The sequence below is a fragment of the Typha angustifolia genome, chromosome 13 (assembly GCF_048772165.1).
Source record: "Typha angustifolia cultivar Huaian chromosome 13, ASM4877216v1, whole genome shotgun sequence".
Taxonomy (NCBI): Eukaryota; Viridiplantae; Streptophyta; class Magnoliopsida; order Poales; family Typhaceae; genus Typha; species Typha angustifolia.
This window is the reverse complement of record NC_133251.1, coordinates 3,056,567-3,074,942: the sequence shown is the minus strand read 5'-3', so window position 1 is coordinate 3,074,942 and position 18,376 is coordinate 3,056,567. Positions and strand designations below refer to the sequence as shown.

Genomic DNA, 18,376 nt, shown 5'->3' with positions numbered 1-18,376 from the left:
CTCACCCTCTCGCCTAGTTGAAGCTTGGGGAAAGAGAGGAGGTGGGATCTCTTCTTCTTCTCCTCCTCCTTCTTCTTTCTTTCTTTCTTTCTTTTCTTTTTTTCTTCTGTGAAGAGAATAGAGTTTTTGTTTCTCCTCTCATCCTCCATCCATGTGAGACATTAGTTTCACATGGTAGCCAAGAAGAAAAAGAAAAATAGATCTTTTGGAAGAATAGTTTGGTGGACTTTTTTTTTCCTCGAGGGAAGACTTGTAGGCAAATATAGTAAATCATAGACTTTAAGTTATATTTGTTGTTGGCCTTGTCTTCTGTTTTTTGTTTTTTTTTTCCTTTTTTTAGAGTGTAGGCACATCAAATAATTCATAAGACAACTTGATATACAAATTGATAGAAGAAATAGGGCAACAGCTCTTTAACATAGGATCGATACTTGACTACAATAGTAAACATCATTACAATGAAAAATAAGACCGCAAACTCAAGAGGGCATAAAGTAACAGAAAGCACAACCTTGAAGAATCACAGGAGGAAAGGTTCAAAGTCTCTTTGTGGCTCTATTGAGATCGGACAATCAAGGATACACAATCTTGCAAATTTTCGAAAGGCTAGAGAAGTGAACATCTTCGACCTACTATAGAAATAGAAGAAGAAAGTAAAACAATGCTGCGACTCGAAAAAGAAAATTGACGACGCGCTGACTCAGAGTGGTAAAGGTAGCAACAATGGGAAACACCCCCCTCATAGCTCGAAGTTAATCCACGTTGGAACACCACACCACCGACAACATCATCGTGGTTGCTAGGTTGGAAATATGCCCTCCTATACCCACATCCCACTTATCAGATCCACTCTATTAGGGCACATGCCAAGAAGAGCAAAGTAGGCGACCAAGAATAGAGGAGGCGAGCAACAATAAAGCAACTCCTATAGCAATCTAGCATCGAAGCGGAGGAGAGAGGTAGTTGCGACAGTGCAACTAAAGCACTAGCACAATTGAGGGAAATGGACACCAATGGAGGAACAGAGGAGAGTGAGGATAAAGAAAGAAGATAGGGCAACAAATGCAACGGATGTGGCAGAGCTAAATATAGATCGACAAAGAGGGAGGAAATAGGCACAAATGTGCTAAAACTAGCAAAAACATGTGGAGGAAGAGAGAGAGAGAGAGAGAGGAAGAAATAGAAACAAGGTCTTAGGGAAGGGAAAGAATACCTCCCCTCCATCTACCCACTTGGCTAGGAGAGGGGAGAGGGACATGTCAGTAGCGATGGCAAGAAAGGCCCTCATGCTGAGGGGAGAAAAGAATTAAAACCCTAGTAGAGTTCTCTATTAGGGTTGGCTCGATGCTTGTCCGATTTGCATCAACTTGTACGCTATTGTGTCTTATTATTGGCTTTGTCATTTTTACCTATTTCCTATGTCTATCTTATTTATATGTAGATTGAGTCCAATCCATTAGTTTCTAATAATAAAGTTATGGTTGGAGAGATTGGATAAGTTGTCAGGTAGTGCCAAATGCAAAAAGAAAAATGTAGTTATTTGCTTCTAATATTGCTCTTTTTCCAATTAGAACAACCACCCACAACTTTAAAATAATCGTTTAAAATGCTAGCTATGAGTACGATGTTCAAACATGGAGGTTTAGACTATACATGAGAAGAAGATGTTCAATATTAGCAAGAATAAAGTGCAATATACAGTGGTTATACCGATAACATTGAATACTACCATGGATGTCAGCGAGGAAATATCTCTATTAAATGGATTGGGATTGTCAATCAGTTTGTATTATTGGATGCACATAATTCTTTTGTTGCATGCACCTGATGATCCTAATTGCAAGTCGTTCTAATCCTTTTAAACCTACGTTTGCGTGATCAGAATCATTGTATAGGTGTAAAAAAAAAAAATTCTGAAGGTATACTTAGACTAACCCTGTATGACTCAACTCACATCGAATCTCCACCCACACAGAGTTAAAGCAAATTGAACAATGACCAAAATGTGGTAAAATTATACCATATCTACTAAGTATGAATAGATATATGAATTGAATATTAAAACATACATATTTTTTTTTATCTAAATGCATAAGAATTTGTGATATTACTGATATCTATAACACAATCAGTAAATATATAAATGGATATTTAGACAGATAGAAAAGGGTTGACTACGTTGACACCATAAATTTTTTTTGGTAATGTTACCTTTCTGTTAGTGTGCCGTGAGAAAAATTAGGTGAGTTAGCTTATGTGACAATCATATTTCTTCAAAATAACTTAGATGCCCTTATTATGTATTTCAATTAAGTTAATAGTGATTTAAATCTAGTTTTATTTAAACCTTTTAATTAAATTAGATTTAATTATGCTTCCCTCCTCCCACTTCCCTCGCCTCATCGGGCGCGAGCCAGCTAGGATATTGAGGGGCTGCACCGAAGCACCGTCCGCCGACCTTGAGGAGGAGCTTCCGCCTATGGCAACCGAGAAAAGGAAGGTGAAGATGGCCATGGGTAGTGAAAGTGAGGGCAGCCAAGGCCAAGGGCGGTGAGGGTGAGGGTGAGGGTGGTCGAGGACGATGGCACGGTGTAGGCGAGGTCATGTGCAATGGAGGAATCGGATTGGACAGTGGTGAGGGCGAGGGTTGAGGTGACGTGTTCGCCTTTAGGCGAGCCAGGCTGGCCGTCTCACCACTTGTGAAGGCCTTCTCAGTGGCGATGTGTGCCAGGGAGGAAGGCTGGGGTTTGGGGAGGAGCAACGACAGTGGGTTTAGGGGAGGATATGGTGATTTGTTAGCTAAATTGATGACATCGTTACCTGATTAAGGGTATAGTTGGTCATTATGTATTTTTCATCGTCACCGTTACTCGTTTTACTTTGTCTCAAAGTTTAATATGACATTGTAACCTAAAAAAATTTAAGGGGTGTCCGTGAAAACCAAGTATAATTTAGGCGGGGTGTCTGCTTAATTAACCCATAGAAAAAAAAAATTCAACCCCCTGCCTTTATGCCTTAATGAACCTTGGTTGAGTGGGGAAGTTATTGGGTAACTTTTGGAGTCCGTATAGCTTCTTCCTTAAATTACGGCATGTCGTAACCAGTTGGCTCATCAAGAGCCATCCAAGTACTAGAAAACCGCGTGACCGTTCCTTATGATTCGGAACCGCAAACGAACGATCGAGAAAACTCCACGTGGCGGCCGACATGACTCGGTTCGATGCCCTTCTCCTTTTCCACCTTCCGACTTCCGTTAATAAAAAAAAGTTTCCAGCTTTCTCCGACCAATACGAAGATAACAAATTAAAAAGAAAAACAGAGATGAGGAGGAGGAAGAGGAGAAGCCGAGAAGGGTTCTTTTGCAATTCTCCCCTCCGTCTTAGACTTATTGCGGAAAGAACCCTTATGTTGAATAATACGTTGTGAATCGATTTGTAAATATGTTACTGTGAGGAGGTATTTTGCGAAAAGGAGGAGAATAAACTAATCGGTAATAAAGTGAAAAGAAGCCATTAAGACACTCCCAGTTCCAACGAATCCTTCCTATTTCTCGCTCTCTTGGTCAAACCGCCCTCCACCCTTTTTTTTTTATCTTCTCTCTTCGTTTTCGTCATACGCGAGAGAGAGAGAGAGAGAGAGAGAGAGAGAGAGAGAGAGAGAGGACGAGCTCAGAGGAAATTATTGCATGGATTTACATTCCCGACAGAAGCAACTGACGGTTGTTGCCTGATTTGGGCTTTGGACTGCGAGCTCTGAGGATGCCAATCATTGATTTCGAAGGCGCTTGTAATGCGACTGGGTTTGGCTTCCTCTCCTGTATTTTGCATTTGTGTTATTTTTCTCGTCTATCACTGATGTTTATTTCTTTTCCCCCTTTTGATTGATTTACTTGAGGGAAATGGTGATTTGGTGACTTGGGTTTCGTTTATTTTGTTGAAATTGGCTTCTTTTCCTTCAAAGTTTGTGCCTTTCGTTGTATTCCTCTTCGATTGAATGGTTATTCATGGAAATGAGTGGGTTCTGATTAAAAAAAAAAAGTTGGAACTTTTTGTCTCTTTTCTTCGTAAATGTGTTTTGTTCTTATAATTTTCTGTATCTATGTCTCTCTTTGTAGAGAGTAGCATTTGCAAGTTATAATGTGCTTTCGACGAGCATCATTTTTTTTCTCCTCTGCAGGAGGTTAAGTTTTCTCTAGGATTTGGATCAAGCTAGCTTAGTTTTTGTTAGGTGCATGTTGATTTCTTTACCTTTTTGAGATTCGGTTTTCCTCTGTGCTACAGTATATGAGAAGATCTATTTGAAAATCTGTGGCATCTTCCTAGTTCTATAAATTGAACTAAAATCTCTTGTTGTTTGTGTTCTTAGTTTGAGCAAGATTTGTTGCTGAGGGGAGAAAAATTGAAGCCATCATGGATGGAAAGGATGATGGTGTTACCATGATGGAGGACTGGATGTTTCCTAATCCAAGCCCAAGAACATTGATGTCAAAATTTCTAAGTGAGGAATATGGTTCAAGATCATTCTCTGACCTCTTAGAAGAGAATGGTTGCGAGGGTCTTACACATGGATCTGAGAAACAAAAAGTGATTGCTGGTTCAGAGGAAGAAGAGGGACTGCCCAAGGATCAAAACTTGTTTAATGGTCACAAATCAAACTCCCATGGGGGTCTCGCTGAGAGAATGGCAGCAAGAGCTGGGTTTAATGTTCCAAAGCTCAACATGTCTAGCATATCATCAAATAATATGGTTACATCATCGTCGGAAGTTAAATCTCCTTATCTGACGATTCCACCTGGTCTCAGTCCAACAACACTTTTGGATTCTCCAGTTTTTCTTTCTAACAGGATGGTATGTTCTCTTAAGTTTGCAGTTTCAATTACTTGCCATAAAACTTGAAATTAAAATTAACCTGTACTGATGAAAATTGTACTTTAGCCTGCTTTTTTTATATTCACATTATGGATCCAATAGTATGAGAGTCTTGGTTTATCAAATTCTTCAGCAAAATGATATATGGCTGTTTCAGTTTTACATTATGAATCATGTAACACAAAGTCAACAGAAAACAGCGTTCCGCTAGGTCGGTCTTGATTATGACCAATTTTACAACTGTTCTACAGGAAAATGACTTATTTTCGTTAATGTTCTTGTCAAATATCTCTGGTTTTTTTATGCAGCTATTTTGCTTTAGAAAGAATATGTCAGATAACATAATAGATTGAAAATGTGTTATCATTTTCCTTTAATGCATTTTAGATGCGAATTATTTCTAGATCTATGTACTAGTCTTGCTATTCATTCATAAAACAGAATTACACATGCCTCTCTTTCTTTTGAATGAAATATTTGACACTGGCCGATATACACCCATGGGACATTGGAAAAGAAACAGCTTGTTTTTTAGCTAGCACCTGCTCCATCTACTAAACTTGTGTGGATGTACACATATCTATCACATACCTACTTGATTCTATTACTGTTTACTTTACTCAGTATACTTATCAACATGGCAATGGCTACTGTTTTTTTCATTTTCATTTAGAAAATAAGTGGTTGTGAGTGTTTTTTGTTGAAGATATTTACAAATTGATTAGAGGTTTTAAGTATATTACTTGAAAGCAAGACAATATGTTTGTTATTTATTCTGCCTTCTTCACCTTTTTATTACATTTGATTTTCTTCAGGCTCAAGCTTCCCCAACTACAGGCACATTTTTGTTTTCACAAAGTGGTTGTGCTAAGTCGATGTCAGAGCCTCTTTGTAATAGAGATGAAGATCATCCACTTGAAGAAGTTTATGAAGGATTTGCCTTCAAGCCTCCTCTACAATCAAATTCTACTTATTTTTCAGGTGCAGAAAAGAAGGTAACTAGCTGGAGAATTATTCTCTGAACAGCTTATGATTTTTCTGAAACATTCCATGGAAATTTATTCCTTGAAATTGAGGCATAATGGAATGAAATCTTACAAATTTAGATTACCAAGTAAATAAGGTGATTAAGTTGTGAGATGTTGTTACACTTAATATGAAATCAAACTTGGTTATTAGAGAAGCTTCAATCAGCAAATTGCAGGTTGGAGTTTGCTTTTTTGAGTTTAACTTTATAGCATTAAGGAGTTTTTTTTCTTACAGGGAAATTGTGGTCTCTTTAGTTTCTTCTCCGTGTTTTCTTTCGCCTACACATTTCCAGATCTTTTCTGGATTTGATTTTTTATAGTCAGTAAAAAAAGATTGCATATTTGAATATTTGGTAATTGGATAAGAATTTGAGTGAATACATCCCAAGCACTATTATTTGAAACTCTCAATGTAAGTTTTGTTATCTCTGTAGATGCATCTACAAGCAAACACTTTTGTGTTACCTATTGTTAGGCTTATAAATCTGTTAAACTCTAGGAACCTTCAACTGTCAACCATCAGCAGTCTTTACCAAGTATGGGGCTGTCTGTTCAATCAGAGAACATTGTTCATACAGGCCAACAATCCTATCAGTTGAACAGCCCAAAACAACAAGGAATCAACCCACAAGTTGGTTTTTCAGATTCTTCTGATAGAAAAGATAGTGCTGATGATACTATGCTTAACCAGAGAATGTCAGACTCCTTTGTGGACAACGATCACTCTTCACCTCCTGTTGACCAACAGGATGGAGAAGCTGACCCTAAAGGAGAAAATTCATCTTTGGCTGTTGGTGCACCAGCTGAGGATGGGTACAATTGGAGAAAGTACGGGCAGAAACAGGTAAAGCATAGTGAATATCCGCGAAGTTACTACAAATGCACTCACCCAAACTGTCAGGTAAAGAAAAAAGTAGAGCGCTCTCATGAGGGCCAAATAACAGAGATAATTTACAAGGGCAGCCACAACCACCTGAAGCCTCCAACAAATCGCCGAGCCGGTGTTCCCTCTTACCACCCAGTCAACAATGAGCAAGTCGATGGCTCAGAGAACCCTGGATCACTGGTCAGTTTTGATGTCAAATCCTTGTGGGTGGCCACCGATCATGGAACTGTTCAAGACTCACATGATGATGCCCTGGAGGCAAGACCAACTGTGTCCATTCCTACAGATTTCTCTGACCCATCCACTTCCATTCAGACCCAAGATGGCACTTGCTTTGAGTCCCCTAATGCTATAGATGCTTCATCCACATTATCAAATGATGAGGATGAGGATGATAGAGCAACTCATGGTAGCGCTTCTCTGGGCTGTGATGGTGAGGGAGATGAGTCCGAGTCAAAAAGAAGGTTAGTCGCTTTAGCTTCTTTTATACTACTTTCTGTAGTTCACAACGTGTTCACCGACTTGAGTTTGATTTAGGAAGCTGGAAGCATGTGCGATAGAAATGAGTGCAGCTTCAAGAGCAGTTCGTGAACCAAGGGTTGTGGTACAGACAACCAGTGAAGTTGACATTCTTGATGATGGTTATCGCTGGCGCAAGTATGGTCAGAAGGTGGTTAAAGGAAATCCCAATCCAAGGTTTGTCTCCAACAATGTACATGCTTTCTTGCATGAGCCTCAGCTTTTGCTGAGAGTTGCTTGCAGCAGATAGCATAACTCTAGTCTGAAAGAATAAAATGGTCTTCTTGATGCAGAAGCTACTATAAGTGCACAAACCCAGGCTGCTCAGTCAGAAAACATGTGGAGAGGGCATCACATGATCTCAAGTCAGTGATCACGACATATGAAGGCAAGCACAACCATGAAGTTCCTGCTGCCAGAAACAGCAGCCACCCAAGTTCCACATCCAGCACAGCAACAATAGCAGCACCGCAATATCAGAGTCACAGCATTCATCGCAGACTGGAGCCAGTGCAAGACAGCTTCATAAGGCTCAACGGTGGTGTCCCTCTCAGTGCATTCACCCTCCCTCCAAGAGATCATCAGTTAGGAGCACCAAGCAGCTTCTCTTTTGGGATGGGTCAACCTTGCCTAATGAACCTACCAATGGCTGGGTTAGTTCTTCCACCTCCAATGCATCATGCATATCTAGGACATTGCCAAGTTACAGAGGCAGGATTAATGATGCCGAAAGGAGAACCAAAAGAGGAGCCAATGTTGGAATCTGGGTTACCTGTGTTGAATGGTAGTTCATCAGTTTATCAGCAGATGAGCAGGCTACCTTTATGACCTCAAATGTATATAAAGACGAGGTAGTATAGATATTTCCTGAATATCTGGATAAAGAAAGTTGATTGTTGTCTTCTTTTATTTACTTTTTTGGTAATTTTACAGTGAATGCGGCATAGGTGTTATCTATTACAGAATATAGGTGGTACATTTGTTTTTGATATGTTTGTAATTGACTTGAGCCCAAATCATTTTGGAGTGATTTCTTGAGGTTAGTTCTTTCTTCTGGGTGTTTACATATCACCACCTAAATTATAGCCTTAAACTGTTCCTTTTGACATACTTGCTAACACTCTTTCATCAAACCAAATGCAAGCACTCTTTCATAAATAAATAAAAATGCATACAGCCTCCATTTGCAGGTTTATCTGCCAAAATATATCAATTCGGATTAGCTTTGCTTCTTCTATTTTTCCTTTCCGCACATTTTTAACACAACTTTAAGGGTGTTCTAGTCAAAAAGAGCAAAAAAAAAAATTGAACAGAAAAGGAACTTATTGAGGATATTCTTTATGATAAGAGGTAATTTATGCAAATATATCTTAAAAGCAACTGGGTCACTTATAGTTCGCTACAATCTATTTTCAGGCTGACGAACAACCGTAATCTAGCTGTGCACCCAAATAAGCTAGTTTATGCCAAACAAGCACGGGAATTCAGTGGTGTTTTGTTCCACAGCTCCCACTGATAAATTCTTTCATTAATTCCTTTTTTAAGCAACAAGATACACAATATCCTGTCAATGTTACACATAGGTTGACCTTTTCGACTGTAAATGTTACAAAAGGAAGTTGAAGTTGATCGATTTTGTGTTGAATGATTGACAAAAGAACTTACCCTGTGCAGGGGCAACCTACATTCTTTAGCTTCTATACTCCTTGCATGATCATTCAAAATTTGCCAGGGATAATAAAGAGCACTACACTGATGCAACAGTTCAACTTATAGATTGACGCAGGCAGAATCCGTTTGCAGAAAACTGCTCTTGTGTTGGAGTGAATCTTATCGGTGTCATTATCTGACTAAAGCAATCGGAGGGCGGGGGCGTTTACTGATTTTGTCACAAATTGTGCCACAAGCTTTCAGTGCCCATTGGTGATTACATGCTCAAAATCTTCTTTTACTTGGTGGATAGCCTTCCAACGTTCCGCTTCCTCTCTGGATAAGGATAACATTAGAAGAAATGTTGATGTGATCGAAAGTATCACAGTAACCAAATTGGTTCCCTTGGATACTACTAGTGGATGATGAAGTATATGATAAAACAAACTAGTGGCAATGCTAGCAGATATCAGAGAGGTACTTTTGAAATCAGAGCAAATTTTGCAGCTCAACATCCAGAAAACAGTTCAGCTGGTTGCTATCACTAGATCATACATGTGATATGGATAATCAAACAATTAGGTGATAAAAATAAACAAATGTGAATTTAAACATACAGTCGAATGAAGACACTAGAAGCATTGTGGTAAAACTAGGAAAGCAACTCAGAAAAGAAATGTGCTTTAAAAATAAAGTTCCAGTAAAAACTGAAGTAGCAACAATGGAGAATAAAGTAATGAGAAGTCATTTAGATGATTAAGTAATTTGCACTTAATTCATTGCAAAAGTGTAGAAGAAAATTTTCAATAGGGTCCAATATATAGATAGGCCAGGTGGCCGAAAAACAAGTATATTCCTAAATGAAAGCTATGGACAATTTCTTTAAACAGAACAATTAGTACCACAGTAAAAATAGTGATTTTTGCAGTAATCATTTCACTAGAATATAGAGTCAAAATAGGAATTCCACTTGATAAGGGGCTAGTTTTGTCAACTTTCTTTGACAATTTAAACATTAAAAAGCAAGTAGTGCAAGCCACCCAAAAATGTGTATATCAATAGCTCTACTAACCTTAGGCAGCGTCCTATTGAATCATAACGCAGAAGGCCAACAAATCTGCGCTTCCGGTCACGGGCCCTACCACGCTTGACCACCGGCAGCTGCTTGATTTCTTTCGCCTGCATAAGCTCTTTTGCAGTGGTCAGATCCGTATCAGGGAAACAGGTTAGCAATCCACGTTCACGCCCCTTGTACAGAAAGCCGCGAGTAATCCATGATGAAATGAGAGAAGTGTTCACCTGCAAAGCCATCCCAAGTGAAAATTTATTTTACATGAAAGTAAAATCCAGTTGGATATGTAAATGTTAAGCATGAAAAAAGACCAAGAAGAGATTTTTGATGATTTACAATTCTGTTATGTGCAAATGCATGCAAAGTGAATGTACTAATGCAGAAAAGGAGTGTGGTTCCATGGGTGAGGGAAGGCGGGGAGGTTGTGTTCAGAGTTTATGTGGGATTAATTTACTTCATGTGGAAGAGTTACATCATGTACAGCCTGCACTGACCAAACTACGAAATATCATTAACCAATGAAATTGTCACTACTGAAATAATTAGAAAGATCATCAGCCAAATGAAACTGTCACATTATACATTGCCTCTGTGCATGATAGAATTATTTTCATCACATGACATATTTCCTGAACTCACTGTCCAGATAAATAGAATTATTTTCATCGCATTCATTTAAGTTTCATTCATATACTTCAGATACCAACAAATCATAGTGTAAACAACAAAGAGAATTAAGTATGCTTCTAAAAGCCGAAAACTCACTATCCAGATAAATAGCAACTGGGAAATCAGTAATCACTTTCCACCTGGAAATGACATTAATAATGATAGGATGTATCCAAATCACCATTAATTACCACTAACAGGAAAAAAGAACTATTTCAGGTTTACAGTAATAAAACCTAACAATCTTACATCCATGAGAGACAAGTCTCCCTTAGGAGAGCAGGAAGTCTCTCCAAATGATTTAAACCCTCCACGACGAATGTCACCTAGTGTAAGAATTCCTTCGAGAAAATCGTCACAATCCACAACAAGAACACAATTCTGCTTCCTATCATGCAATAGTTTTATGGCTTCCTTCAGTGTGACAGTTGTTAGAACTTTCACGTAGTCCTCCGACATGGCTTGAGACACCTGATAAAATAAGTACTCAGATAATAAGCCACCTGATTTTGAAAAGTCAACTACTAATCTATCACGATGAACAAAAGTTACCAAACGATGAAAACAAATGTGAGCTAAAGAAGCAGTACTAGTTCAGAGGTTACCAACCTTTAGTTCATCCAGAAGCAGTTCCTCATTACACGTCCCAAGGTGGTGAATACCAGTTTGCAAAATAGAAAGCTCAAGATCATCTGCTCCATCAGGTCGGTGCCAAACAACTTCATCCTTGATATCAGCAGATGAAACTGAGTGATAACCATGCCTAGGGGATATTATCTCAAACACCTCACTGTCTTTAGGCTGGTTTACGACAGATGGAACCCATATAGCTAAACCAACAGCCCCCTGTTAACATTAGTAAACTACTGTGTTGGAAAGAGAGATTATAATGGCTAAAGAGTAAGTACCACAGCATTTCCGAGCAATGCTTTCGCTTGGTTTCAGAAGCATTCATGGGGATCTGCATTTTAATCATGAATACCATAGATGACTAGTCATGCATGATTAATCTGTAAGTTCCTTCCATTTGCATTTAGCTAGTAAAAAGAAAATCATAAATAGTGTATAATCAAACCCCATTCTAATGAATACCATAGATGACTAGGCATGCCAACTCGTGCTAAGATGTGTCGACCTGTGCCGCCCGACACAGGTGCTTACTGAACCGTGTCAACTGGTACAGGTCACATGAGGTTTAAAATTGATTGTATTAATCTGAAATTGATCCATTAGAATGGTAGACCTAAAAAATTTTATGAGATTTTTTTATTATGTGACAAACATGATTTGTCATGTAGAGCCTATTTTTCTAAACTTTTTTTATTTCCGTCAATCATTATCAAGTAACTTTAGTTACTTTTCTTAATAAATATGATGTCATGTGGAACTCTTTTTTTTTTTACTTTTCTTATTTTTATCAATCATCATTAATTAATTTTAAGTGTCATGAGGTGTACTCACAAGATGGTATGAGTTCGTCATCAATTACCATTATATCAATCATATCTACTAAAGCCATAATACCCTTATTATACTTCATATCCAAAATATTCAATCATATTATAGAGTATTTTAATTATTAATATTAGTTTAATGAATATATTCAATCATATTATGCGTTGAATAAAATTTTTATTTGACTATTGTTGTCTTTAATAAAATAGGTCATTTACAAAACTAATTTAAAGATAAAAAAAACTTAAATGCAGGTTTTAACTTTTAAGACATATGATCAAATTAAAAACCAAAGATTGGCATGCCGAAAATCTAAAAATATCTCAAAATATCCTAAATTTTTTATTAAAAATATGTTAATAAGGTGCTAGGTTGAGATCCGAATCTTCATCCACGCAACCTTGACTCAGTCAAAAAGGTTGAGATCCAGCCTCAAAGTGCACAACAAAAAGGCAAAACGGTTGTAAGCTGTATCAGGCAGGACCATGGGTAGCATCTCAAAGACTGATCGAGAAAACATCTGCTGCCTTTGCTACCTAATTACCCTTATGAAAGCAACTATATAAACTGAAATTCAGAAGACTGCACCAATGATGCTCTTAATGATACGATGAATTCAAGTTTTGATAGTTTTAAATGCCCTTAGAATGGGCATTGTATTTAATCATGTTTAATGCAATTTAATGTTCTTTTACCACTAATAAGAAAAAGTGCAGAATTGTTCAGCTTACATATTGCATTATATTAGCTCGAAGTTAAAATTGTGGACTTCTGCTTTGATCACCGGAGAAACACAGTGACAAAAAATAATAGTTTCAATTCAATGGATAGGATTCTCTCTAGTTATCTTTTTCATATACACAGATACAGGAATTCATATATGTATATTCGTTGATATTTACCATGAGTGGAAGCAAAATCCTGTAATCCTTAGTTAGCTCAAAGAGAAGCAACACTGAGGTCAGTGGAACCGAACAAACTGAAGCTAGGGTAGCAGCCATTCCCACCTGCATAGAGATGTCTGTTACATGTCAATAGGCCCAACAAATGTTCAATTCTTACCTAAATGAAATAGGTAAACTTACTAGTGCATAGGCTTGTGGCTGTGCAACAGAGGCATTGCCAGGAATTGCTGAATTTATCAGTTCTGCAGCCAAACCTCCAAAAACAGCACCTAAAGCAGCACCAATCATCAAACTTGGAGCATAAAGACCACCTACAAGACCAGAACCCTTGCAAAGAGCAGTTGCTACTACTTTTGCCCCAGCAAGCTGAGCTAATAACCAGATTCCAGGTGCTGAAGCACTCTTTCCTGTATGTAGTATTTCTTCAACATTGGTGAAGCCCCAGTACAATATTCCAGGATACTTGAGAGCTATCAAGCCTGCTCCTAGACCACCCAATGCAGGACAGACAACAGAAGGAAGACCAAACCTTTCTTTTATATACTCAAAAGACTTTGTAAACCAAACCACCAATCTACTGAAAGCAACACTTACTGCCCCACAAAGCATGCCTAAGATGAGGTAGAGGGGTAATTCTGCAAGGGAAAATGATTCAAACATATTAGTTACAGCTTTAGCCAAAAGAAGGTGGAGATAAACATTGAAAAAGAAGCAGTTAGATGTTCCAAAGCCTTCTCATATGATGTCTAATCTAAAATTCAACATGATATTCCTATAACGCTTTTCAAAATTTTGTACCATAATATCAACTATAGAAGCTATTATTCATTAAGATATTCTTGCAAACATTTTGAATTAGATAGATCAGAGACAGGTGTGACCAGCCAAGATTGTACTCAACTTTCCATTGCAGTCTGTCCCACAACATTGTCAAGAGATTAATAATACACACCTTTCATGCAGCCATGCAAGTAGTATTACACTAGAGATAGGAGATGCCCAAAGATACAAGATAGAATGAGCAAATTACAGGTAGATATCCTCCAAATGTACTGTTACATATACTACATGATGATCGAGTCATATTAAGAATAACAAATGAATGAGTGATAGGTCAGATTAATTATCTTACTCCCACTAAAAGATTCCACTTAGATTAAGAACATCATTGGGTAGAAAAACTTGTACTGCCTTTGATGGCAATAGCCAACATACATCCCTATCAAAATTACTGATAAGCACGTCTTACAACATCAAGCTGGGTTTAGAACAAGATAAAATACCGGCAGCAGATTTAAGTTCATACGTCGGCACAATAAAAGCTGGCCTCTCTCCAAGTAAAACATTTGATACAGTAGACGATATAACAGATGCTAATATTATCATCGCAGTGGTAAATGGTGGTGAGTTCTCAGCTCGAAGAGGCCTCAACACAGTTTCAATGGCAAAGAAGCACCCAGCAACTGCTGCATTAAAACCTGAAGCACAAAGAAAATCATAGAAAAAATATTAGTCTGTACAAAATCAACCAACATAAAGACAAGAATACAAATCATCGATGGAAATAAATGATAACCAATATTTGGTAAGGACATTCCGAGCAAGAACGTAAAGATTGGGACAATAGATAATCAACAAATATGTATTTTTTATACCCTTTAGAGTTGGTAGTACATAAAATAGACAATCAAGATAAAATTGACACTGCAAAACAAAAGGAGAAGCAAATGCCTTGGTAGATGCACAATCATGCATCTTATCCCAAATCATGCTTTGGTAGATAAAAGAAACTGCAAAATATGGAGAACATGATCTAAATTAAACATTATGATTCAGAATCAGATCCCAAATACAGAAGCCTGTCAAAAGGTAAAGATGACACATCTATGGAGGTACATTAAACTATTACATACACTTCACTACAAGCATCTGGGAAAATGATCATGTATCTTCTCTTCCATTTTCCCTCTAGTTGGAATATGTTCCATGCCTATAAAATGGATTTCAGTAATATATCTTCCAGATGTATAGACAATATGGTGACTGTTTCTAAGCTGTACCTGAAGCAATTCCAGCAGCTGCACCAGCTGCAACAAGGGCAATCCTCCTTTCTCTATTATTTTCCATCATTTCAGAACACCCATTTGCACATGATTTGCCAATATCAACACTTGGCCCCTCAGGGCCTAATGAGCAACCTGTCCCTAAAGTAACTGCAGCCTGGATGGCCTTTATAGTTGGGAAGATGGCTGCCAACAAATCAATACTTGGCCCTTGTGAAGATCTTGACTGCTTAATCTGCTCAAATATCTTAAGTAATCCATGCATCATACCAACAACAACACCTCCTGTTACAGGAATCAACAGTATTCTGTGCCAAGTATCAGCCAGCCTCTGCAGACGAAGCCAAGCAGCACCCTCATTTGGCGTGCCTGCCCATGCCCATTCATGAATAACATGCACCTGATGAATCCATTAATCAGCAGATGCATACAGGACCAGTCTGGAGAACTGGAAGAAGTTTAAAGGTATCTATAATTCAATAAAATGGTAGATTAAGCGTGCACCTTGCTTACACACATGCACATTTACATGAGCAGACGACTTAGAATTTAGAAAGAGTCTGAATTGTAAGAAAGACATTAAGGAACTCCAAAAAAGAAATTCTGAGAGTTTTAAAGAAATGACAATGTAAGAATTAGTAATACTGGAGTAAGTCTTGTAGATGTCATGCAAGCGATGTAAACAGGTTACTGTTTCAAAGAAGGATAATAGAATGTCGAACTAATTAGGTTCTAGTATAATGATTCCACCAGGGTAATCTAAAAATTATCTATTTCATCCAAATATGCAAACCACAGCACCAGTAATCTACTATATTAGAGTACCAACACGACTTCAAAAGAAATTAGAAATTTTTGATCCGTTAATCCAAAGTAAACAAGAATTCGACTCGGCCAAATAATTCCATCCAAATTGAATAACAAAAAATAATGTCCCGCTATCCTTCTTGTCGTTACTCAATTCCTCTCCTTTCCAAAACATGATTGATGTGTTGAAGAAAAAAAAAGATTAAATTATAAATGGAAAGATTTAGTTTTTTCTCCTACAAATGAAACATGATCTGATGAGAAAAACTCACCCCACGATTGAAGGTGGCCACGCAGATACCAGTTGCGAGGCCAAGAAGGCACCCGATGAGCAGCAGCGCCCACTCCGGAGCCGCTCCATCCCCGAGTTCGTCCCTCGACCGATCAGAGGTCGGCGCCCGCCGGGCTCCGCGGTCCAAGTGGCGCCGACTTCGAGCCCGATTCGACAATCTCCGGTCGAGATGCCTTACTATCTCTCCGATCCCGCTCCTCGCCGACGTAGGCGTCGGCGCTGCCACCGTCGTTGTATCCAACGGCTGCCTCTCCAGGTCGGGATCGGGCGAGGAGGAGTTGGACCTGAGAAAAGCCTTCTGGTCGTTCTCAAACTGGCGCTCGTGCCCCAACATTAGAGGCCTCGGGATCGAGAAATATCCTAGAATAATCTTTCTGGCATTGTCTCGAAAAAAAACCCTAGCAGATCATCGCCGATCCCGCCGAGAGGAAGGGAAGGAGGAGCAGGACGGGAGGAGGATGCTCTTTTCTTTCTCTCTTTTTTAAGTAAATCTTTTGCCGGTCTTTCTCGTTGACACGAAAGGCTGTTTGCTGTTTACCGAGCAACAGCTGATCTAGAAGTGCGCAGGTCTGTGGATCCCATGCACGTTCTCGGTTTGATGGTTCCGTTCGTTATATACAAGAGTTTCAATGTGGCGAATAGGTCGATGACACGTAAGCTTCGGTTTTAGGTACTAGTTTAAGAGAGCAGGTGATTAACCAACATATCCAGCTGTCATTTCATGGACTTTTCAGTTCTCTGCTCCCCCCCGCCCCCAATTATATTTTTTTTTTCAAAATAATTAATCGAATTTTTTTTAAAATATTCACTTCAATTCTATGGCTTCATATAAAACATTTTACAAAAATATAATTTTTAATATATTCAGAATATCTATAACTTTACCTCTAATAATTAATTTTAAATAATTTATATATATATATATTTATATATTTGGGTAGGTGGGTGGGGGGGGGGAGGGGGTGCTTTCGATGTGAATGCTAAAGAATGAATTACTAGTTGTTATTAGATGAGGCTCTAAAATAGAGAACTCAAATTTTCGTTTTATATTATTAGTTTGGAATTTATAATAATGTTTTCCTTTCTAGGTCTTGTTAATATATATTATTCTTTTAGTTCAAGCTAGCCGATACTCTTTTTTCTTTTTCTAGGCTACCAAACTGTACTATAAGTTGGTTACTATTAAACAGATCCAAGATGGTTAAATTTGCACTTTAAATGTGAATGCTTACGTGGCATATGGACCATTTTGTGAATAATTGTGGTCCTAATTAAAAAAAAAAATTAAGATCTATAACTTAGTGTCTTTGTGGTCCTTGGAATCCTCCATCTTTATTTAATAGTTGATCAGGGTCTATTGAATTCTGGTGCAACTGTGTAGTAGTTAATGTGATATAATCCCTCCGTGGAACATGTGGATTCAGCACAAGAATTATAACACTAGTAGCATGTCGAAAATATTTATTAGACATTATTAGGGTTTTAAAAATGATGAACGAGACCCTAGTTATTATATAGGTCTCTACAAGATAAGATATATCAAATTCCGCGCTATGGAAGAGCATAGAGATATTTCACCTATATCGACGCAAATAACTCATTGGCATGATATGTATCGATATCGATCTATACCGATCATGCCTACTGACACAATAATTCATAGCTAGCACATTAATAACACATGTCTTACGACTTCGATCACACCTAAAATTAAATATATGCGAGCACGAGCAAGATAGTCAAATACGCGTGATCAACGAGCACCCATCTCATTATCACAGTGTTAGCCAGCACTGAATCCTAATCCCACTACAACAGTACATGGTGTTATTTTGGGTTATAAGTCCAATTTATTACAGTGGGAGTTGGGCTGGCCCAAAAGGATTATCAAAAAGCCTTTCATGGCCCAATTCTTTTTAACAAGTTCAGATCCTATATTCATTAGCATATATAGCACATTTTTGACCTAAGTTAGTAACACATTTTCTTGAATAGTTATGATATACATATACTTATATTAGCAGAGAGAGAGAGAGAGAGAGGAGACATTGAGCTTTCATCCTGATCAATGACTGATTTGTCCTTTATTTTCAAATTCCACAATCCTACAGCACAAGCATTACTCTGATGTCTATGTATAGATTTGTTGGTTAAAAAGGCAA

General features: G+C 38.1%; 2 protein-coding genes across 3 annotated transcripts; one reads left to right on the top strand and one right to left on the bottom strand.

Moving 5' to 3' along the window:
- Positions 1 to 3,550: 3,550 nt before the first annotated feature.
- LOC140773108 (probable WRKY transcription factor 2) lies at positions 3,551 to 8,212 on the top strand. Its single transcript, XM_073115490.1, has 6 exons — positions 3,551 to 3,799; positions 4,366 to 4,847; positions 5,684 to 5,863; positions 6,396 to 7,246; positions 7,320 to 7,478; positions 7,595 to 8,212. Exons 2-6 carry the CDS (start codon positions 4,410 to 4,412, stop codon positions 8,127 to 8,129), a joined length of 2,163 nt encoding a protein of 720 aa, XP_072971591.1. The 5' UTR covers positions 3,551 to 3,799; positions 4,366 to 4,409; the 3' UTR covers positions 8,130 to 8,212.
- On the bottom strand, positions 7,934 to 16,696 carry LOC140773107 (chloride channel protein CLC-f-like). 2 transcript variants are annotated; one of them, XR_012106412.1, is made up of 10 exons: positions 16,195 to 16,696; positions 15,113 to 15,515; positions 14,336 to 14,530; positions 13,233 to 13,687; positions 13,050 to 13,154; positions 11,302 to 11,538; positions 10,942 to 11,163; positions 10,024 to 10,250; positions 8,967 to 9,287; positions 7,934 to 8,073 (listed from the first exon to the last, which is right to left on the bottom strand). XR_012106412.1 is itself a non-coding variant. In XM_073115489.1 (9 exons), the coding sequence occupies exons 1-9, from the start codon at positions 16,546 to 16,548 to the stop codon at positions 9,212 to 9,214; spliced, it is 2,274 nt and encodes a 757-aa protein (XP_072971590.1). In that variant the 5' UTR covers positions 16,549 to 16,696; the 3' UTR covers positions 8,762 to 9,211. The 2 variants fall into 2 exon arrangements, 1 of the variants encoding a protein (XP_072971590.1); XM_073115489.1 differs by lacking the exon at positions 7,934 to 8,073 and having other exon boundaries at positions 8,762 to 9,287.
- Between the last annotated feature and the right edge of the window lie 1,680 nt (positions 16,697 to 18,376).